The 23888-nt window shown below is 35.9% G+C and overlaps 3 protein-coding genes across 10 annotated transcripts in view; 2 read left to right on the top strand and 1 right to left on the bottom strand.

Annotated features, from left to right (window-relative positions):
• Nucleotides 1–2180, top strand: part of LOC123871031 (fatty acyl-CoA reductase wat-like) — a 33442-nt gene extending 31262 nt beyond the window's left edge. For all 3 annotated transcript variants that reach the window (XM_045914575.1, XM_045914573.1, XM_045914574.1), the window contains exons 11-14: nt 12–131; nt 662–791; nt 1487–1614; nt 2043–2180. In XM_045914575.1, coding sequence (XP_045770531.1) covers nt 12–131; nt 662–791; nt 1487–1614; nt 2043–2145 — 481 coding nt within the window. In that variant the 3' untranslated portion in view covers nt 2146–2180. The remainder of the gene's footprint in view (nt 1–11; nt 132–661; nt 792–1486; nt 1615–2042) is intronic.
• Nucleotides 2181–4077: 1897 nt separating this feature from the next.
• LOC123871037 (lachesin) lies at nt 4078–16465 on the bottom strand. Its single transcript, XM_045914581.1, has 10 exons — nt 16280–16465; nt 14084–14202; nt 12689–12811; nt 11935–12091; nt 11558–11657; nt 10948–11104; nt 9610–9716; nt 8643–8782; nt 7285–7402; nt 4078–6391 (listed from the first exon to the last, which is right to left on the bottom strand). The coding sequence occupies exons 1-10, from the start codon at nt 16332–16334 to the stop codon at nt 6370–6372; spliced, it is 1098 nt and encodes a 365-aa protein (XP_045770537.1). The 5' UTR covers nt 16335–16465; the 3' UTR covers nt 4078–6369.
• Nucleotides 16466–19230: 2765 nt separating this feature from the next.
• LOC123871038 (D-arabinitol dehydrogenase 1-like) overlaps nt 19231–23888 on the top strand; it is a 35019-nt gene continuing 30361 nt past the window's right edge. For 2 of the 6 annotated variants that reach the window (XM_045914583.1, XM_045914582.1), the window contains exons 1-4: nt 19231–19292; nt 20791–20947; nt 22325–22341; nt 23596–23703. In XM_045914583.1, the coding sequence (XP_045770539.1) occupies nt 20804–20947; nt 22325–22341; nt 23596–23703 (269 nt within the window). In that variant the 5' untranslated portion in view covers nt 19231–19292; nt 20791–20803. The other 4 variants (XM_045914586.1, XM_045914587.1, XM_045914585.1 and 1 more) reach the window with 4 other exon arrangements.

Genomic DNA, 23888 nt, shown 5'->3' with positions numbered 1-23888 from the left:
TATTTTAACAGGTATTTCTCCCTCCGACTCAATAAGTCACCGCTCATGAACCAAATCTGTATATTGTTCCTGCATCTGCTACCGGCTGCCCTCGTCGACGGGCTCGCTATGTGCATTGGGAAGAAACCCAAGTAAGTCCTTCCTCATTATAATATTCCTTCCTTTCTTATAAGTATTACAATATTCTCCAAGCAAGTTCATACAAGTTTGCCAACCCGCACTTGGCCAACGTGGCGGGCTGTGGCTAAACCTTTTTCATACTGAGACGAGACCCGTGCTTTGTAGTTAGTCGGCGAAGGGTTGATCTAAAAATCGCTAAACTTGATACGTTTGGATTCTGCAAGGATAGGCCAGTCAGTCTGTGAAGTATTTTAAACAAAGAAACTTGACAATACAGCATTGTAAAGTCGAAATCTCCTGAGGATGCTCCGGTGTCGGGGCGAAACGTACGTCGAGAGTAGTGGAAAACTCTTGTGTGGTGCATGTGAGTGGTGGTGGCAGTGCTTGCTTGGGAACTTGGCTTTATTGCTTGGTTGGGGAGGTAAGCGGTGCTTAGCTTGTAACTGCATGTTTGACCATACAGATTTTTTCTGTTGGCGGATTATAGCAAAATAATTTTTAACTGTTTCTTGTTAAACAAAGAAAGCAATTTGTTTTCTAGGATGTTAAAGGTGTACCGCAAAATCCACAAGTTTTCATCCGTGATCAGTTACTTCTGCACGCACGAGATCAAGTTCTGCAACCGACGGACGAGAGCGCTGTGGGAAAATACTTCCGACTTAGATAAACAGGTACATACAGCTCACTCATGATTACCTAGATCACAGTGATTAAAATCGTAACTATGATAATCACACTCTTGATTAAGGTGATTATAATTATGTCTACGTTTATCTTACTCACTAAGGTCTAAGATTAAGGTGATCACAACCATGACTGCGATCACGATTACAGTGATAGGAACCATAACTAATAAATAATTAATCAGACTCATGATTAAGGTGGTAAAAATTATATATACAACTACCTATCACACTAACGATTGCACTAAAGGCATCCGTAACTACAATGATCACACTCACGTGACAGTGTTAGCCACCATGACTACGATAATCACACTCATTATATAATAATAATTATATGAAGCCCGTTTATTATCATTTATCAGGTCAACTACTTTGTACTTTATGACGCTAACACATAGAACCCAATCTGATTCAATAAGTCATATCTGTCACTATATCCCAACTATTTTGAACCCCCGATCCAAAAATAAAGGATTTTATAAGTTTTACGTGTGTATCTGTGGCATCTAAACTAATGAACCGATTTTAATTTAGTTTTTTGTTTGAAAGGTGGCTTGATCGAGAGTGTTTTTAGCTATAATCTAGCTAGCCGTTTGAAAGTTATCAGTTCTTTTCTCGTTACTGTAACTTTCACTTGTCGGGGGTGTTATAAATTTTTAATTCACACTCGTGTTCCGTAGATATTCCCGTTCAGTATGAGCGAGGTGGACTGGAGCGCGTACTTCGACGACTACCTCGCGGGCATCCGGCGATACCTGTTCAAAGAACCAGACGACACGCTGCCGCAGGCGAGGATTAAGTGGAAAAGGTATACCTAAGAATCTTTGTCTGATTCTAATAAGATTTTTATGATATTGTTTTGTGGACCTCCTGATCCATACTAATATTATGCCAAATATATAAATGCCAAAGTGTGTCTGTCTATCTGTCTGTTACCTTTTCTATGAAATTTTCCGATTTTTATGGAATTTGGTACCGAGGTAGCTTGCATCCCCGTAATTGACATAGGCATTTTATCCCGGAAAATCAAACAGTTCCCACGGGATCTTTAAAAACCTAAATCCACGCGGACGAAGTCGCGGGCATTTTAATGATCTTTTTTTGCAATTATTTTGGCCACTAACTCCCAAAGAAGGAAAAACTGTGTCATGGGAGTCAATAGTATGTTCGACATAATTATATTATTATTTAAGTTATAAGTATTATGTTCTAAAACTGTACTTATCCTTGTTTCAGATTGTACTATCTCCACCAGATAGTGCGTATCGTTTTCATTGTCCTCGTGTTCTACGCCTTGTGGCTCGTTTTTAATGCATTTTTTAAATTATTCAATTGGTAATAAAAGAAAAAAACTTACGATTGGTGCTATTACGACAAAAATTAAACTCAAATTGGCAGATCTGAAACTTTCATTCTGTCATTATGTATAGTTAACGCATTGTGTACCTACCCACTATGTCAGAATTAAAGAATATAATACCTAACAAATTCAATGTAATAAGTTATTATAACTCAGTACCTACCCCTGATATGTATTTAAAACCAAGTAACTTTTTATTTGTTTAACCGCCTATAAATAGATAAAATCCAAATAAGCAACTAATTAATTTTGACACAGAATAAAATCAAAAAACCTGATAAAATTGTATTAGTAGTTGGTTGGAAATGTTCAAGAATCTATTACGTAAGTAGGCAAAATTTAGTGGAATGCAATTTTTTATGCCTGTACAGATAGGTATATAAGTTTTTAGACGGTTAAATTGTGATCAGTAAAATCCTTAATAATTTCTAATTACAAACAGCCAATTTTATAATACTACTATTAGCTTTGGTAATTAGAATTGTTACAGTACTTATATCATGATTGTGGTAACCACATTAACCACAGTGATGATCACACTCGTGATTATGATAGTCATAATCATGACTAAGATGAGTAAACTCGTAATTGCGACGATCATTTATTATTACTGCGCACGGCAATCACATCATGATTGTGGTGATCACACTTATAACAGCGACGATCACATTCGTGATTATGATAATCATACTCATGATTGAAGCGTATAAACTCGTGATTGCGATGATCACACACACGACTAGTTCAATCATAATGATGACTGAGATGATCACACTCAGAATTGCAACAAAATTCCGTTAATCTGGCAGGTATATTTCATCTAAGCGTTACTTAGTACTTAATTTACTTTAGTATTATGTACAGGTGATTAGTTAAGTAAGCTGTGTTAAGACTTTGTACAACTGTGTATTTACGCTATACGTTAAAAATATTTTATATTGTGTAAAAATAAAAATGGGAATTTTTAAAGCTTTGTTTTATTTGACACCATTATTTTCTAACTCTGTAAAATATATGAAATATTGGAGTACGAAATTATTCTGAAAAATTATTATTTATAAGGTTTTTAGTTTTAGGTTCATTGTTGTAACTCTTAACGTGGATAATGTCCAGCTGATATAACGCCAGCAACGACAGAATTAGCTTATTTATTAAACCTAAAAATGAAGCTAACTCATACAAATAAATATAGTCCTTACAAAATGAGAACTCACTTGCCATTTTAACTCTATGTGCCAACTGTCATGTCAAAAGTACGGTTCACCCCACACAATTAAAGTATCGACTATTCTCACAAATTAGTCGATACTTTAATTAATTTCTTAAACTGGACCTTTTCAAGTAAAGATTTTTATATAAACCTGTGAGGATGATACTGCCACTGTCGGAATCAGAATGCTATAAGCCTACGTTGTCGTATTAGTTTACAAATTGCGAAAAACCAAATTAAATTTGAATTTCGCGGGCAAGCCGGTCTCATGCCCCTTAAGTTATACTTAGTAAGTTCACACGGGCTCACCATGTAAATAAAGACTAAAATCGCACTTTTGATAATGACATTTGACACATAAAAGTTAAAATGGCGAGGGAGATCTCATTTTCTATGCATTCTAAATCTCTCTTCTTCTTCTCACCTTATCCCACGCTACGTGAGGTCGGCATCCAAATGATATAATCTCATGCAAATGATAGAGTCAAAAATCTCAGTGGGCGCTATTTTAAGTTACCAACCAATCACAAACGAATCTATGTTTTCTACTTACACGAATGTTTTTTGAAAACATGTTTGTGATTGGTTGGTGACTCAAAATGGTGAGCCTGTATTATTTGTATGGGATTACGAAACAGAGAGATCACTATACTAATTTCTTTAACTACAGACGTAAGGTATCGTAAATTGAAACTCAGTTATATTATAAAAACCTTTATTGCAACAAATCACTACCAAAAACATTGGATATCGCATAAAGTTAGGCTAAGGAAGTGCATTATAAATTAAAATATACAAACAGCAATTATATTATTCAAAATTATAAATTATAACTTTGGCTAACATCAAAAGGGAATGGAGCACTGAGCACATTTTGGAAGATTACTTAAATACTTAGGTATACCTATTATATTAAAATATTAGTACATATACTTGTAAATTCAGATCATTTCAAAAGTCTTTACTATAAAACTTACACTAAAACACAAAATATGCCGAAAATGGATGGAATTTAAAATACAAGTTACAATTATCTCTACAAAATTATTATTTCCTACAAGAATGGAATGAAGCCAGTCTTAGAAAATTTAGAATTTTGTTGCACAGTAGGCATTTTAATAAATATTTTTAAAATAATAATAAATACAGGAAAAATTAGACTTAGCATTTTATGAAAATTAGATTTAAGTAACTCGTAGGCGGGCTATAAAAATTGCATCTTGCTGTAATTGTTGCTGATAAATGTAGCCCAGCAATAAAATAATATCGTTTTTATTCAACAGAGGTAGTAACTTTATGGTAACACAAAACTAGTTTATAAGGGGCGTAGGTGACAGTATTTTAAAATTATCAAAATTTAGCATTTTTTCTATCAAGTAATTTAGAAGATTTAATATTTACTCATATTTAAAAGTCGCCAATTAGCACAACACTGGGTCATTTATGGTTACTAATAAAATACATTAAAAATATCAGAGATTCCAATTTTTTCTAAGTAATTTAGTAGATGTAATATTTCAATGTCGGCACATATCATGTACTTTGAGTTTCGTCACTATATTATTTATTCTCTAAAACTACTCTGAATACTACCACAGCCTAAAGAGATGTTTCATACAGTCGGTCGACGGAGACGTCTAGATAGAAGACCTTGCGGGGTTAAAGGGGCGGGGAGAGGGATTATACCAACCGAAAGAAGTCGACAGAAAAACTAATTATTTCGAAAGTCGTTTGTGAGAATGATTTTAACGAGTTTCCAGTCAATTTTAGACCTTTATTCAAGTTTGAAAAATCTATTAGATGTATAATGCTCCTAAAAAAAGCATATTGCAGAGTTTCTTGCTGGTTTTTCTCGGTAGGTAATACGTCTAGTGGCAGACGCATTTGACGATTTAAAAGTACTTGAAATAATTTGTTTAAAAAATATTTCTAGTTCAATCAATTATGAAACGCCAAGGGTGTCGACTTACTGTATGTTTTCACACTTTGATATTACTATACTGTATTGCAATCGTTACAAAAATATATAAAAGTACACACACATTATAAAAAGGAGTTTCTTAAAGATCTCTATGGATTTATATTTTATCTTAACTATTTTCTATGGCAAAAGTCTGAAAAACTATTATTTACTTTGGTAACGCAATGTTTGGTCTTTTGTTTATTATGGTGCGGAGGATCGTCATTTTATGTATATTTTTTTTAGAGAAGCTTTTAGGAAAGTATGTATAAAATTCACATAGAAAGAGAAATTCATGTCAGCTTATTGGATATTAAAAATCTAACTACTTAAGTTTCAAAACACTAAAATAATTAAGAGGCTCATAAACAGGCTTTCCAAAATTTTCTCTTGGTTATCTCGCTGATAACTGTGTCTCAATATTGTTGAGAAAACTTTAAAAATCCAACGGGCTGTCAACATCAAAATTGCATCAAAAATTGCTGTGAAACTAGCCTGTCTATGATCCGTTTTAAGATTCAAAATTGACTAACCAGTCCCCTATAAATTTTTAGAATATAAAAATCTCGACTCTGAGATTCATAAATGCATAATATTTAATTAATTATTTATATATACTTATACCTAAACTAGATTCATTTGTACGTAGTTACAATTAAGACTACTTATTGATGTTTTGCTAGTTTCAAGTACTAAAAAGTGTTTTTTTTACTCGATTTGAAAACCGTTGTTGCTATTACAAAAAAAAAATAAAAAATTGTTTGAAAAATGCTGTTTTTAGTGTTTTTAAACAATTCCCGTAATTCTTAACAAATAGCTGCCATAAAGATCGATGTTTTAAAACTAATACACCATATTTTTAGAACCATCCCAGATTACAAAAAATCTGAATGTTTTAAATTTTTCGTAAATAAATTATTTTCTACATACACCATATTGAAGATATGTAATAAGAAATGTACCGAAAGGAATGATATGTGTCCGCGACGCCGAGTTTCCGTATATCTGCGGGTCCAACCGTAGGCCGGAGTAGTTAATATCTGGTATAAGCGACTCTGTAAATGATACAAAAATTAAGCATTAAAAGTGTGAAAGGTTTTTTTTTTTTACAAATTTTAAAACCTTGCACAAGTTTTTTTCGCATTTTGAAATGGCTTGTAAAAGGATTTTGTAATTTATATTGTACCAATGATATGAATGCGAATAAAAGAAAATTACAGGCTTTATTGGCTATAATTTCATATTTCTGGTAATTTTCCAGACAATTGTAGTCCAGAAATAAAAAGTAAAATCCTTAGCCCTAAGCTTTTATATTAATTAAAAAAGCTTTTTTACAAAAAAAATCTTGTAAAAGGGGGTTTTAATTAGTAAATTATGTGAGAACAAATAAATTTTGGTGGTAAGTATTAAAAAAATTGTATTTTACTGGTAATCTTGAAGGCAATTTAAGCCCAAAAACATAAACAAAAATGTTTCTGAAAACTTAAAACTAACAACTGGCAGACAACTTAAAAAAAACACAGCAACATTTAAAATACTTAAATTACACAAGTCAGTCTATAATTTATTGTTTTTAAAATATTCTTCAGCCGAGCAAAAGGAGCCAAGTAAAATACAAAACTAATTTACTATCAAAATATTTTTCAGGCAAAAGTCGAACACCAAAAAGTTACAAAGGGCTTTGAAGGCCAGGTTCTATACGAAAATATTTAAGCCACTTTCATCATTCCATGAAAAAAGGAACATCAAACTTTCGAATCACGGGCCTACAAGAAAGAATTAAAAAAAATAAAGCTGCAGGATGTTCACTATAACTTGGCCTCTGACGTTATATTGGCACCATTGCAAATCACACAATAATAAACCCTAAGTTCTAAGTAATAAAGCAAACAAAGCAATGGTGCCAACATGACGGCAGGGGTCATGTTATAGTGAACGGTCCATATACCTCAGCCAAAGCACGTAGAGTGTGAGGCAGGCCACGACAAACTCCGACGCGCCCACACTAGCGGCGCCACCGTAGCGCGCCTGTCCACACGCGGGCGGGCACACCGGTATTATAGTTTCTATAAATGCATGCGCGGGAAACAAAAAAACGTCAAAAAATATGTAAAAACAGCCAAAATTACGCTTAAATAGCAGCCGAAGCTTTTCGATTCATTCAAAATGCTGTTTAGGGTCGAAACGTAATACGATGTCGCATCATCGAAATCAAATATCGTAATACGATGTCGCATCGTCAAAACAAACATCGAAATACGATGTCGCATCGTCGTAACTATACATCGTAGTACGATGTCGCATCGTCTAAATCTTTGAAATAGCAACCGCCGAGTTTCTTGCTGGTTCTTCCCAGTAGGAAAGGCATTCCGAACCATTGGTAGATGCATTTGAACATTCTAAAGAATTTTAATTGAATAAAAAACTATTGTTATTTATTTAAACCTAGTAATACGATATCGCATCGTTAAAACTGGTCGTTCTTGCGATACGATTCACTCGCAAGACTTCACTTGGGCAGTCAAGACACTGTGCCGATTCGTATGTTAATTTTAGTTTCGACCCTGACATAAAAAAAAACTTGAAAATTAAATATTAGAATCAATACAAGTACAATACTACCATTTTTATAAGTCGCATTGATATTTTCCTTAAAAGATTCAATCTTTTTTTTTAAATTCAGATACAAGTTAGCCCTTGCCTGCAATCTCACCTGGCCGTAAGTGATGACGCAGTGTAGTCTGAACGGACAAAGATTAGCCAATGTCAAGTTTGTAGTTATTTGTAACAAGTTAGGGAAACTATACAAGTATGGACCCCGTCTCGCGCTCGGGAAAGAACACTCCAAAAAGGCAGAGCACGCCCGCCAGCTAACACCAACACAGACGAGTCCGGGCTAATCTTCAGAATGGCAAACCTATTTTGACAGGACTTTCACAGACAAGTAGAGGATTAACCATGGAGTGACATAGGCTACTTTTTTAACCGACAAAACGTCGTACACCAATATCTCCGAGATTTCTGAACCGATTTGCGTATTTTTTTAATCGATAAATAATCGAATTTTGCGACAGTTCTATAAAAAATTTGGATTCCGACTCCTCAATCCTGACGCTGCAGGGGACCTGACCAATCCATGCGGGCGAAGCTGCAGGCATCATTTAGTTTAAAATTAAGATTTCTGCGCAGGTACATCAGCGTAACTTATAAAAGTGGTAGAAATGTAATTTATAATGAACAATTGCTAGGCCTCACTATAACAACTGTAGTAACCACAGCGAAAGCAGATAGTAAAGTAAAACTCACCAAACAGTTCGACCGTGCCTTCGTCAGAACCGAGTTTGTTCTGCGCCTTGCAAGTAAAGAGGCCGTACTGACGCTTCTCGATCGTGATCACGCGCAGAGTCGTATCGGTAAACTCGTCCGCCGTCGCGAAGTGGGAAATCCTGGAAATGTTACAATCAAATGACCTCGATAGCTCAACAGTTGAAGAGCCACTATAGATCGTTTCAATGAATAGTTCCTATGGCGTTATGTTGGATCCCCTGTCTGTCTAAGTCATTGGCACCATATTGGCAGGAGACAGACAAGGGAGCCAACATAACGCCATAGGAACTATTTGTCAAAACGATCTATACTGGCACAAGCTTTTAGCTTAATTGGAGGGGAAAGGGGAGTATTACACATGATTAGCATGGCTAATTTTCTTTATTAAAACTGAAGAGTAGGGACCGGAAATATTATGGAAATTATATTATGACCATCTCATGAACTTTTCTATCGATAAAAAAAATCAAATCGGTTGACGAGCCTACCAAAATAGGTGAAGCTGAATGAAACGACAATGAAGTCATATTTACAACATATTAGCTAGAGAGAGAAAGGGAGGGAGAGAGAGAGATAGAGAGAGAGAGAGAAAGCGCGAGACAAAGAGAACGAGATAGAGAGCGCGAGACTTTTGTCAAATTTTGAGCAACGCTGTACGAGCTGAATTACATTGGTACTAATTCTGCACGCAATTAATTTTTAGAGTATTCACAGCTTGTTCTTACCAATGTAACAAGAAAACGACAGACAAACCTTATTTAATTTAAAACTCTCAAACAATTTAGTCTTATACCTATTTAAAATTAATATTTCGTCCCTTTTTAGCAATACTAAAAAGAAAAAGATGCAGATACTCTAAATTTATGGTTTAATTTCGGTACGGAGTGAGCTTTCTATACTACTCATACTACAACAATTAAGTATAATGAGATAGAAGAGCACTAACCTATAATGTTGGTTGTTGGCCAGCTGCACCTCGTTCTTTAGCCAAGTGATAGCCGGTGGAGGGTAGGCTTCTACGTGACATTCCAAGTCCATGTCATATTGAAGGGCCTGGAACAGATAAGTAATGCATTATGATAGCCTAGTGGTTAAAACGTCAGTCTTCTATTCATCAGGTCGGGAGTTCGATTCGGGCACATTCTTCTAACTTTTTAGAGTTATGTGCGTTATAAAATACTAGCTGATGCCCGCGACTTCGTTCGCGTGGATGTAGGTTTTTTAAAATTCCCGTGGGAACTCTTTGATTTTCCGGGATAAAAAGTAGCCCATGTGCTAATCCAGGGTATAATCTATCTCCATTCTAAATTTCACACCAATCCATCCAAAAAAACCAAAAAGTTTTAGCGTGAAGGAGTAACACACACACACACACACACACACGCACACGCACACGCACACGCACACGCACACACACACACACACACACACACACACACACACACACACACAAACTTTCCCCTTTATAATATTAGTGTGATTAAATATCACTTGCTTTAACGGTAAAGGAAAACATCGTGAAGAAACCTGCATGCCTGAGAGTTCTCCATAACGTCCTCAAAGGTGTGTGAAATCTGCACACTTGGCCAGCATGGTGGACAACGACCAAAACCTTTGTCATTTGAGGACACCCATGCTCAGTAGTGAGCCGGCAATGACTTGTTGATCACGATGAAACTCAGAGGATGATACAAGTGCGCAAGTGGTCATTACAGATGAGGTGGACATTGTAATTGTAATCTTGCCATGATCCATTGATCTCAATTGATCATAATTACGGTTCCTAATTTGTGATGATGGATACTTTAGCGTCAACTTAAAACCACAGTGTAAATAATAACAGTAACCCAATACTTCGATATTTGTGGACAAGACAGTTTTGCGGTTGAAGCAGTTGATTACGAAAATGATGCTCATTTTGAAATCCAAGATAGGCATCGTATTTATATTTTTTTTGACGTGACGTCTTATAATTCGATAGAGCCGGCTGCACGCACGAAAAAACATGACTCATGCGGCGTTACCTCGCTCTGAGGCGTTCCATGTAGGGCTTGAAGTGCAAGCGAGAGCGCGGAACGAGCGACAAAGAAGCACAATCGGCCTTTGTTGTCACGTTCAACTATCGTCAGTAAACCGACTTTACAGACAACCAATTTTTTTGATTGAACAGAGATGGGGGTGCCATTTCCAAGTTTTTTAGGGTGCCAATCACGAAAATGATCTAAATTTTCAATCAGAGATGGCCGGAATATTTTTAGGCGAGTCAGCCAGTAGCGACACTCACCTGTCCCAGCCTGGGTCTCGGCACAGTGACGACGGGCGCGAACTCGACCTCCAAGTTGATGTTCCGCCTGTCGCCCTTGCCCACGCCGTTCTCAGCCACGCAGTAGTACGTGCCACGGTCTTCCTTATGGATCGAGGTGATTCGCAGGATGTTGCCACTAAAAGAAAAAAAATTAATTAAAAAAACAAAAAAAAAAAGTTATTGACGTGAAGTTCAAGTGATGTCAAATGTCACCTATATAAAATTCTTAAAAATAATAATACAACAGCAATCCTAGATTTGAAAATGGGCATCGTTGCCTTAGAAATATCCCCTAAAATTTCGGAAATGCCTATGTTAATTTATAAAAAAAAATTGATGACCATCTTGGATTTCAAAATAGACATAATTTTCGTCATTAGCATTCCGATTAACTTCAGAAATGAAACCAATATCACTTATTTCAAAAAAAAAAATACGATGGCCATCTTGGATTTCAAAATAGACATCATTTTCGTAATCCTTTCACTATGCTATCAACCCGTATAATGTTCTGTCCATGTTCTATCTTAATGTCTCCATCGTCTGACTGTATGAAGTTTTCAGGCTGCAGTTTAAATATAAAACTTACCGATAGATGGAGCCTCCGGTGGGCAGGATGGCGTTGTTCTCGCGACGCCACGAAATCTTCGGAGGCGGGAAACCGCCAGCGTAGCACTCCATCACGGCACCTAGGGAATATTAAAATCAATTAATCAGACTATTTTCTGAAAAACGTTCTAGCCCACTACATGCAAGTCGAAATGGAGAGATTAGGGACCATTTCAAAGGATGGATAGAAGTTGGGATCCTAAAATGCCAGAGTTGTGACTCTGCACTGATAAGCTGTGTTAGTAGATCCTGCCTTAGATGGACATCAAACATATCCTGATCCTGCCCTGGCAGTCAGATCCTATTGCTAATGGATATCAGATCTGGCACTGATGCCAGTAATCTTGTTAGACTTACTCTCTCCCTCGCTGGCTATGATGGACCTGGTGGAGTTGTCAGAGATGATGGGCGGTCTGCGCACTTGCAGCTCCACTTCAGCTGTAATCCTGTTACTGATGGATATCAGCACCTGGCACTGATACCATCCAGCGTCAGTCTCTTGAATATCTTTGATCTGTTGACAAAATAAAGATTACAGTAGCATCCTTTTGCCTTCTATCACCCTAATTTTTTTTCCTTCTATAAAACGGAATTCAAGCTTGCTAAAGATAATCTCGATTCATCTAATGCCAGCTTGAATTTCGTTTTTTAGGATTTCACACCTCAAAGGGAAAAAAAGATACTCTTATAGGATCACTTTGTGGTCTGTCTGTTATGTCAGTCAAGAAAACATATGGGGTGCTTCTCGTTGATCCAGAATCGTATTTGGTAAGTAGGTAGGTCTTATAGCACAAGTAAAGGAAAAAATCCGAAAACCGTGAATTTGTGGTTATACCACAAAAAAACTATTAAAATGTGTTTCAGTTTCCAAAGTAAGATAACTATACCACGTGGGGTATCATATTATGAAAGAGCTTTATCTGTCTAGAACAAGAGTTTAAAACAGATTTTTATTTATTTTTATGCATAATAGTATTTGATTTAATGTGCAAAATGTGGGAAAAAATACCAGAGACTCGCACTTGGCCAATTTTTTTTCCTGACCTCCACTTGACCTCTTTCCTCTAGTGGCTACAAAGCTATAAATTGATTGGAGCAGAATTATTCTTACCGACAAGGTATATGTGGCTGAAGCGTCATCATATCTGAGTGAAAATCTGGAATCTCTGACAATCAGACCAGAATTTGTGGACAACGGAAGTGACTCTGTTGTCTTGAGGCGATCATATTTTACCTATAACAAAATTTATAATTATTACAAGTTACAACAGATTATTAGGGTTCAATAACTCAAAAAGGAAAAGGAAGAATAAGAAATGTTTAGTTTGCTAGAATATGGTATATAATTTACATTTCTCTTAAACTAAGCTCCATATAAGTAATAAGAATAACAATGTAATCTAAGTACTAACATAGTTCATAAGGTCTATTGTTACAAACACTGTATGGATGAAGTATCTGAAATAAATGTTTATTATTATGTATATTACTAACTCTCTTATTATTATTAAAAATTAGGTGAAATCGCATATTCTGCCAAGCATGGCGTGCAAAACTTATAGAATTTAATACTCCTTATAGGATCACTTCGTTGTTGTGAAAAAAAAAACCTAGAAGTAAATATTATAGCTTTATCAGAATGGTTGTTGTTACTTTGGTATATTTCTCCAAGATAAGACGCAAAATAACAAAACATAAAGATATGATCATGACACTGCACTGACCTGAAGAGAAAGTTATCATTATTATCAATAAATTGTCATTTTATACAAGAAAAATAAAAACACTTGGTTGGTTGGATATTTTTTTTAATGATAAAGAAAAAATAAAACATTTTCTCATAGTCACCTCAACATCTAAAATCTATTAAGAATGTACATAGCTGATAGCTATGATAGAGTAGTGGTTACAACTATGTCCTTGTATTCAGGGACTCCGGGATTAATCCCAGGTATGTTATCTCCAAATTAAAATGATAGGTCTAGATATAGTGCTATCCTTTTTACTTTTGTATCTCTCGCTTTAGAGTTTAGAATTAGCCACAATATCAAAGTGGAATGAAGTAATCATCTACTTTCTAAAGGGTTCCCTACCTCAAAAGGAAAAACGTAACCCTTATAGGATCACTTTGCTGTCTGTCTGTCTGTTGTGTTTATCAAGAAAACCTAATTGGATATGTCCCGTTGACCTTGAATCATGAAATTCGGCAGGTAGGTAGGTCTTATAGCACAATAAAGGAATGTATCCGAAAACCATGAATTTGTGTTAACATCACGAAAAAACTACTCCCTTTATAACCTCTCACACTGGCAAGAGTCACTGGTAGAGATCTCTTATACAGATAAGTGCTTCCCTGTCCACTTTTCTTTATTTTTATTTTTATTGTTACAACTTTCTGGTTCAAATTTAAAAAAAAATTAACATGTGTTTTTGAACAAATAATTAGGGTTTTTGCATTTTTCAAAAGGCTAAATTCTAGCAGAAAAAAAAAGTTATTGTTTCTTACCCATAATACAGGATAGTCTTGTGCGTAGTGGACGGAGCAGTCCAGGTCAACTTGACCCCCAATATCCCTTATCTGCTCTTGAGTTATATGCGAGATTGTGGGGGTACGCTGACCGTTGGCTGCAAAACAAAATGATAACTTTCAATAAATAACAGCAAACATCAAGTGGACTATTTTTATTTTCTTATCAAATTACTGTTATTGAAATACTCCTTTGCAAGATATTATCAAGTTTATTTGGACTCTGGATTAATATTTTTTTTTTTTTAAAAGAATATTAGGCATGTAAATCATGACTAATACTCCCCTTTCCCCTCCAATTAAGCGTAAAGCTTGTGCCAAGAGTGGGTACAACAATAGTGCAACGGGTGGGTTTTGAACCGCCGACCTTTTGGAATTCATTCCGCTCTTCAACTGTTGCGCTATCGAGGCTCTATATGGCTGTAACAAACTCATATAGAGTGATGTTAGCCTAGTGGTTAACATGTCCTCCTCCTATTCGGGTGGTCGGGGGATCAGTGCCAGGCACACACCTCTATCTTTTCAGAGTTATGTGCATTTTCTAAATTAAAAACATCATGAGGAAATCTGCATGCCTGAGAGTTCTCCATAATGCTCTCAAAAATATGTCAAGTCTGCCAATCTGCATTTGGCAAGGGTGGTGGACAATTTGACGTGTGTATCTGTGTATCTGTCTGTGGCATCGTAGCTTCTGAACGAATTAACCGATTTTAATTTAATTTTTTTTTGTTTGAAAGGTGGCTTAATCGAGAGTGTTAGTTAGTGAATATGTAAAGTATGTCAGTCAGCAATTTGACCAGGGTGGTGGACTATGGCAACCATTCTCATTGTGAGAGACCTGTGAGACCTGTGTAGTGAGCCAGGCTATGGGTTGATGATGATGATGAACAAAGAAATGTTTTTAAAGCAAAGCTTCCTAATAGACATTGGTACTGATTCGGAGCACAACAAAATTTTAGAGTATTTGCATCCTCTTCTTACTAATTGAGCACCAAAATTACTAAAATATAGATTCTTTAAATGTAAAAATCATGTTCCATCCTTTTTTAGCAATATTAAAAAGAAAAAGATGCAGATACTTAGATAAAGACAATAAAATCGATGCCAATATAGCAATAAGAAAATCAATGATATTATAATAGAGTGAGATCAAGTGTAGTTGCCTAAAAGATACTTTTTCTTATACTTGTACAGAACTCTAAAACTGAGTATTAGTATAAGCTTTTAAAAATGGCAGGCATAGACTTCATCCACATGGAAAAAGTCCCATAGGACTTTGATTTCATTGATAGATTGCATCCATGTGATGGACATAGGGATAACAAGGCAATGAATTGATCATTAAAAACTCAAAATTTGAAAAAACCCGACAAAACCCTCTATAAGAAAACTAGAAAAGAGTTGATAACTTTCAAACGGCTGAACCGATTTTCTCCGATTATAAAGAACACTCACAATCAAGGCACCTTTCAAACAAAAAAAACTAAATTAAAATCATTAGTGTAGGAGCTACTATGCCACTGACAGATACACAGATACACACGTCAAACTTATAACATCCCTCTTTTTGGGTCGGGGGTCAAAAAAGTAGTACAAGAAAATCAAAGAGTTCACATGGGAATTGGGATTTTCAAACACCTAAATCCAGACAGACAAAAATACAGGCAGGTTAATCAGAAAATAAAAATAAAACAGAGATTAATGTGCAACTTCGTAGGAGCAATGTTTTAAGCTCATCTGATATTTTGGGGTGTAATGACGATGCACGAAATAATCAATAAATTCTCTTTTGGATAGGAATTCACATGGCGGGAATTCATAGCCTTGTAATTGGTAAAGATATGTAAGTACCTATATTTAAATTTCATGCGAATTTATTGAATTAGCTAAATAAATGGAGGCCGGATTTTTGGATGTCTAGCATTTAAAGCTTCACCAGTTCATTTATTTTATGCATGCATATTTGCTGAAATACTAATTATGTACGCCTTAAAATGCATTTTGAATTGGGAAAATTAACTTAAACAGGGTGTGTCGATCTCATTTCAACGTCTCGTCACATTTTATAAACACAAACAATTGATGCAGTTAAATCATGATGAGTGTTTTCGTAGTGAGAAATCATTAGGTAACTTTTTCTTTAAATCTATACTTATTACATTTATTTTTACTTACCAAGAGTTGATATAAACAAAAGTAGTGTTAAATATTCGAAAATTATAAACGCCATCGTAAACAACACACGCTCACTTCAACACCACACCTTTTCGAATGAAAAAAAAATCGTTTGTTTGATCTTGATTTTTGAATGTACAGTTCTACAAACTTAATTTTGCCGCCGGTAGATTTTATAAACTACCTTATACTTTAAGCAATAAGGTTCAGATGTATAAATGACAGTTGCATTTTGCTGAATGGTTTCATTGCATATGAAATGATTGCGTTCCTTTACAAGTTTTTATTTTGTGTTTATTAGAACAACAGTAATACATTTTTTTAAATTATCATAAAATCTTAAGCGTAATTTTTCTAGAGCCGTGTATAGTGTATTTGAGTAAAATAATCGTGCGGAAAATATTCGCCGTGTGGGTTGTTTTCGGTCTTTGGTCTTAGTGTACGGATGGGACCTAATTTGTCGGTAAAACAGTTCAACTAAAAAATTGATTCTACTTGTCACTAGATGGCAAAATTAGAGATGAGGTATTTGGCGGTTCGGTAACTTGCCTATTCCTCACTAGATGGCGTTAGCCACCCTATAAAAAACCGTTGTTATCTTCATTTTCTGTTCCGTGATTATTTCACACAATCCCGATATTTTACCGATGCTAGTATCATTTTACGTCTTGCTTGTAGCATTGGTAGCCCTTGCCTTGTTACTACTACTATACACTTACTATTATATATATTATATTATATTTATATATATTATATTATATTTATTATACTTACTATTATACATTTCCATTAAGAAGTTCAGCTGACCAACAATCGCTTAATTTACATAAGTTTTTTTTTTGTTAGAAACTGCACTAGTCTGAATGTAGAAATCTTAAATAGCTAGTTAATAATTATTAGGTACTCAATGAGTTTATTGCAATAAATAATAGGTAACTTATATTATGTAGATTATACAGGTTATGATAAATTTTAAATATTATTTAAAGTTTACACCGCCTTGATAAGCTATCTTTATTATAACATACGTAAGTAGGTACCTACCTATCTATCAAGTAAACTGTATCCATAAACATCGTACAGTCACAGCACTATATTTAGTTTGTTCAAGTTTATGTATCTTTTTAACCCCCGACCCAAAAAGAGGGGTGTTACAAGTTTGACGTGTGTATCTGTGTATCTGTCTGTGGCATCGTAGCGCCTAAACGAATAAACCGATTTTAATTTAGTTTTTTTTTTGTTTAAAGGTGGCTTGATCGACAGTGTTCTTAGCTATAATCCAAGAAAATCGGTTCAGCCGTTAGAAAGTTATCAGCTATTTTCTAGTTACTATAACCTTCACTTGTCGGGGGTGTTATAAATTTTTAATTTACACTTGTTAACTGAAAACATGGTACCTACTTAGGTATTTTTTCTATAAGTTTTAAATTGTAGCTATTTGCGCTGTAACTCAACCATCACGAAATAGGAGCCAACGAGCTAACCATTGATGTTGGAAGCGCCACGAGCCAACTCATTGAGCATTTTCACATGGACTGCGGTAACCAAAATTCAAACACTTAGGTAGATTTCACTACTTACTTAAAATTACTTTATTAATCACACTTCACACTAATATTATAAAGGAGAAAGTTTGTATGTGTGTGAGTGTGTGTGTGTGTATGTTTGTTACTCCTTCACGCAAAAACTACTGGACGGATTGGGCTGAAATTTAAAATGGAGATAGATTATACCCTGGATTAGCACATAGGCTACTTTTTATCCCGGAAAATCAAAGAGTTCCCACGGGAATTTTAAAAAAACCTACATCCACGCGAACGAAGTCGCGGGCATCAGCTAGTTTGAAATAAAATAAAGACTCTTTCTGTCCCGTACCTATTCTTAATTCATTGCCAAAATACGTGATCATATTCTATTAATCACGTAAGTAATTTGTTGTAGGATTTTTTAGGATAAAATTAATGAAAGGGTCTGGAATTAACCCAGCGCTCAGGATCCTTCATCTCAGAAAGCAAGTGCATTAATTGCCTGAAACAGACATAACTCCGAAAAGTTAGAGGGCGAACCTACGTAGTAAAACGAAGACAGGTAATAAATAAATAAAGTACACCACAAAAAAGAAACGCGAAAAAAAAACGTAACTTGTATAATATTAGTTCACAATGTATTGCAAATAAAACATCTGACTATAACGCTAGAGGTCAACGAACATTGCGTAGTTAGGTCACTAGGTGCCACGGTGTCAATGTCGTGTCCTCGACAGGGGTGACGGGGAATTACCCCGAGTTTGCACGCTATACATTGGTGGGTTGAAAAATACATAATCACTAAAACTACAATTATAAGGCAAATAGTTATTAGTGTTAGATTATGTTTAGAAGCCTCAATAGCTCAACGGTTATATCCGAAAGGTCGGCCCGGCGGTTCATTCCCCACCCGTTGCATTATTGTCGTACCCACTCCTAAAACAATCTTTAAGGTGCCCACGCACTTGAACTGAACTGCAGCTGAACTGCGCGTCGCGGCAGCGCCCCGCACGATATTGTCTCCAGCCGCGACGCGCATACCGCGTAACGCGTCACTGCCGCGCAGTTCAGCTGCAGTTCAGTTCAAGTGCGTGGGCACCTTTACGCTTAGTTGGAGGCTACTTTGTATCCCGGGAAATCAAGAGATCCCACGGGATTCTTAAAGGCCCATCCGTTTAACCGATTCATAGAAAAGGTACAGAGATAGCTTGCATCCCTGAAACTGACATAGACAATTTTTTATCCCGGAAAATCAAAGAGTTCCTACGGGATTTAAAAAAAGCTTACATCCACGTTGTCGCTGGCATCATCCAGTGTGCAATAAATATGTTCGCTCTCCGTTCATGGCACCAATTAATGAATGATTCTATATTCTCAACTTCTCATTATTGATGGTCACCACAGTACTAGGCGCCTACGTAATGTCAATAAAACAATATCTTGCAGCGTTTAGATACACTGTGACCACGATAAGCGGCGGTCTATTTGTGAGTTCGCTCTTCGCTCTATCTTAAATAATTTTCCTCAAAGGTCCATACGTCATAGACTTTTCATTTCCATATATACCTTTGTTTGTGATTTAAAATTCACTTTCATTTACCTATTTATGCACTTGTTTTTAACAGAGCTCTCTCCGTCACTCGCTTCATACAATCGTAGTTCCAATTTCATTTGAATATGAAGCAACCAAAGTCCATGAAATTTTGCAGACATATTCTAGAAACTAATATCTGTGTCTGTGGTGTTTTAGATTTTTCTAAAAATATGTAGTTTTAAAATTACAGGGGCTCAAAGATTTGTATGTAAACTTTTAAGACCGCGTAACTTTGAAACCGAATATTTTAACAGAAATCTGGAAAACCACAGACATAGATATTAGTTTCTAGAATATGTCTGCAAAATTTCATGGACTTTGGTTGCTTAATATTCAAATGTAATTGGAACTACGTTTGTATGAAGCGAGTGACGGAGAGACCCCTCTTAATCTTTACGATGCGTTGAATTTCACTTTCATTTCAGGATTCATTTGAGTTGCAATAAAGAATATTATCACACTATACAATAATATTATAAAGGCGAAAGTTTGTGTGTGTGTATGTTTGTTACTCTTTCACAAAAAACTACTGAACGTATTTTGCTGAAGTTCGGAATAGAGATAGATTATACGGTATACCCCGGATTAACACATTGACATAGGCTACTTTTTAACCCGGAAAATCAAATTTGGAAACCCTAATATCCACGTGGATGAAGTCGCGGGCGTCAGCTAGTGTTTCTATAAAGACCTACGATTTCTTGATCGAACTTATTTATTATGTTTGGTTCACATTCATTACATTATACTTACCTACCATTCCAACGCTGGGCTGGAAATTGGAATTGAACGAAATCATCTTAATTTAATCCAGCCTTTTATAGACTCTTATTATTAAAGTCTCTCCATCCAATTTTAAATCCAATTTGTTGGATCTGTTTGGAAGTCAACAATTCATTGTTTCAACAGATTCAATTTGAAAATGAATAGTGAGTAGGAAGAATACCCGGCTGAGTTTGTTGTGGGCTTCTTCTCAGACCAGGGCGCGTTTGGGACTCTAGTATCTAAAAGTGGTACTACAATGTATAAATGACGATTTCATTTTGATTTCTGGACTTTTTACTGAACTCCAATGGATTTTCAATTCAAATCGTTCAATTAGATTCAAATCTTAACAGGGCTCTCTCCGTCACTCGTTTCCACTCGTTTCATACAATCGTAGTTCCAATTTCATTAAGTCCATGAAATTTTGCAGACATATTCTAGAAACTAATATCTGTGTCTGTGGTGTTTTAGATTTCTCTAAAAATATGTAGTTTTAAAATTACAGGGGCTCAAAGATTTGTATGAAAATTTTTAAGACCGCGTAACTTTGAAACCGAGAGAGAGCCCTCTTAAATTTCACTTCAAATCGATCGATCTCAAACATGTATTGTAATATGTATTTCTAGATAATTATCAAAAATGAAAGCTGTAGTGTTCGATGGAAAGAGTCTTACCCTTAAATATGACGAGAACTACCCCATGCCTGTCATCCAGAAGGATGACGATGTGATCGTCAAAGTGGAGTACTCTGGCGTGTGTGGTACTGATCTGCATATTATACAGGTACTATGACATGTCACACCCTTGAATATGACGAGTATTACCCCATGCCTGTCATCCAGAAGGATGTCGATGTAATCTTCAAACTGGAGTACTCTGGCGTGCGATGTGATAGCGAAAGTGGAGTACTCTGGCGTGTATGGTATGTTCCTACTGATCTGCATATTATATAGGTAACTATGACATGTCACGCATTACCCTTGAATATGACGAGAATGACCCATGCCTGACATCCAGAAGGATGACGATGTGATCTTGAAAGTGGAGTATTCTGGCGTGTGTGGTACTGATCTGCATATTATATAGGTAACTATGACATGTCACATATTACCCTTGAATATGACGAGCATGACCCATGCCTGTCATCCAGAAGGATGACGATGTGATCGTGAAAGTGGAGTACGCTGGCGTGTGTGGTACTGATCTGCATATTATACAGGTAACTACTTATGATATGACACGCATTTCCTTTGAATATGACGAGAATTACCCCATGCCTATCATCCAGGAGGATGACGATGTGATCGTCAAAGTGGAGTACTCTGGCGTATGTGGTACTGATCTGCATATTATACAGGTAACTATGCCATGTCACTTATTACCCTTGAATATGACGAGAATGACTGTCATCCAGAAGGATGACGATGTGATCTCGAAAGTGGAGTACTCTGGCGTGTGTGGTACTGACTACTGATCTGCATATTATATAGGTAACTATGACATGTCAGTGTCACGCATTACCCTTGAATATGACGAGAATTACCCCTGCCTGTCATCCAGAAAAATGACGGTAATCGTCAAAGTGGAGTACTCTGGCGAATGCGGTTATAATACCACAGCTCTCTCCACTGTGCTAAGGAAGTCGTCAAATGTTGTCGTAATCCATGTCCAAGTTACACGCACTACTGTAATTTTTTACCCGACTGCGGCAAAGCCAAAAGGAAGGGTTATGATTTTAGCAGTCTATGTATGTATGTGTGTATGTATGTATGTGTCTATGTATGTATGTTCGTATCCAGATTCTCTGTGTTCCACCGTAGCCCCTAAACTACTGAGCCGATTTTGATGAATGAGATGTCAATTGATTCCTCTTAAAGCTCCGGGTGACATACTCGTAGACTACATTTTATACGAAAAAAATTGACCTAACGGATGTTAAGTCGAAAAAGTGGGGGTCTCCAAAAATTTTTTTTGCTATTGTATCGAGTGGGGTGTCAAATGAAAGAGGAGAAAATTTTGAGTTCTTATATATAAATGTACTACAACATTAAAGTATACCATGCGACAGAAAAAAATTATTACTATAATATTTCAGCGTTTATTAAGACGATCGCAGTCGGGTTTTAGTTTTCAACTTAATCTTGTTTAATTATCTTCCAGGGCGAGTTTCCAGCAAGTAAGTATTGGCGTCACTCAGAAAAGCAGGTATTATTTAAATATTTTTATCGAATTATTGGAATGTCCTCTCAAACCAACACAAAAAACACTGGTTCAATGTGTAGAGGTTATCCGAGAGTTTTAATCTAAAAAAAACTAATGCCAAAATAAATAATTTAATTAGAGCGTGATTGCTATCACAACATCTAATTATCCAGTTCACAATCCAAATACCGAAAATATGCGATATCGCCCCGAATCTCGGAAGGAGACTGAACTAAAACCTTCGAAACACCCGTATTTATGCAAGTTCAATCTTGTTGGCCTCCTAGCAACAGATTGTATGACATCGAATGAGCCAAATATCGATTTTATCAAACTACCTGCATTAGGTAAATTAATAATTTTATATTATTTTTGACAACTCAAATCAATTTTTAAAAATAACCTTACAGTTCGGCCGTCCTGAATTTAACACGCCCTCGTGTTTCTAAATAATCTTGTCATGTCAGTCGCGGGCTTCCTTGCCCTAAGTCAAATCCAAATCATGGGCTATCCTGCCCTCCGTCAAATTATTAAAACCTATCCTTGAACTGCCGAACTCTCAGTTTTAATATCCAATCAACAATAAATCCAAATGACTAACCTCTCATTCGATGTATACGAAATCTGAACAACTTACTACAAATTACTTTCCACTTCACAAAAGACTAAATTCTTAAAAAAAAACTAAAACTTTTAGTCACCAAATCAAACTCAATTAAAATTTTAATCAAATGTGGGTTGTTTAAAAAAGATACCAAAGCGAAATTAAGGCAACGTGAGACACGTCCCGCTTCTGAATTATTGGCGTCACTCAGAAAAGCAGGTATTATTTAAATATTTTTATCGAATTATTGGAATGTCCTCTCAAACCAACACAAAAAACACTGGTTCAATGTGTAGAGGTTATCCGAGAGTTTTAATCTAAAAAAAACTAATGCCAAAATAAATAATTTAATTAGAGCGTGATTGCTATCACAACATCTAATTATCCAGTTCACAATCCAAATACCGAAAATATGCGATATCGCCCCGAATCTCGGAAGGAGACTGAACTAAAACCTTCGAAACACCCGTATTTATGCAAGTTCAATCTTGTTGGCCTCCTAGCAACAGATTGTATGACATCGAATGAGCCAAATATCGATTTTATCAAACTACCTGCATTAGGTAAATTAATAATTTTATATTATTTTTGACAACTCAAATCAATTTTTAAAAATAACCTTACATAAGGAACGTCCGCTGCCCCTTGGCCACGAGTTCAGTGGTGTCATCCATCAGGTGGGGAAGGCGTCCATCTTCAAAGTCGGACAAAAAGTCGTGGTCGATCCCAATCGGTAATATAATTTCTATTTAGATTTTTTTAATCTGATACAAGTTAGCGATTGACTGCAATCTCACCTGATGGTGAGTGATGATGCAATCTAAGATGGAAGCGGGATAACTTGGAAGGGATATGGCAGTTTAATTAAACCCATACCCCTGATCAGTTTCTACTTTCTACACGGCATCGTACCGGAAC

The sequence above is a fragment of the Maniola jurtina genome, chromosome 13, assembly GCF_905333055.1.
Source record: "Maniola jurtina chromosome 13, ilManJurt1.1, whole genome shotgun sequence".
Taxonomy (NCBI): Eukaryota; Metazoa; Arthropoda; class Insecta; order Lepidoptera; family Nymphalidae; genus Maniola; species Maniola jurtina.
The sequence above is the reverse complement of the archived record's forward strand: the minus strand, read 5'-3'. Positions and strand labels throughout refer to the sequence as shown.

Excerpts from the sequence above, each read along its gene's own strand:
- LOC123871037 (XM_045914581.1), bottom strand. The coding sequence starts at position 16,334 with ATGGCGTTTATAATTTTCGAATATTTAACACTACTTTTGTTTATATCA. Across the intron at positions 11,658-11,934 it reads CATAGCCAGCGAGGGAGAGA|GTGCCGTGATGGAGTGCTAC; the intron begins GTAAGTCTAACA and ends AATATTCCCTAG. Across the intron at positions 7,403-8,642 it reads AGGCACGGTCGAACTGTTTG|AAACTATAATACCGGTGTGC; the intron begins GTGAGTTTTACT and ends ATGCATTTATAG.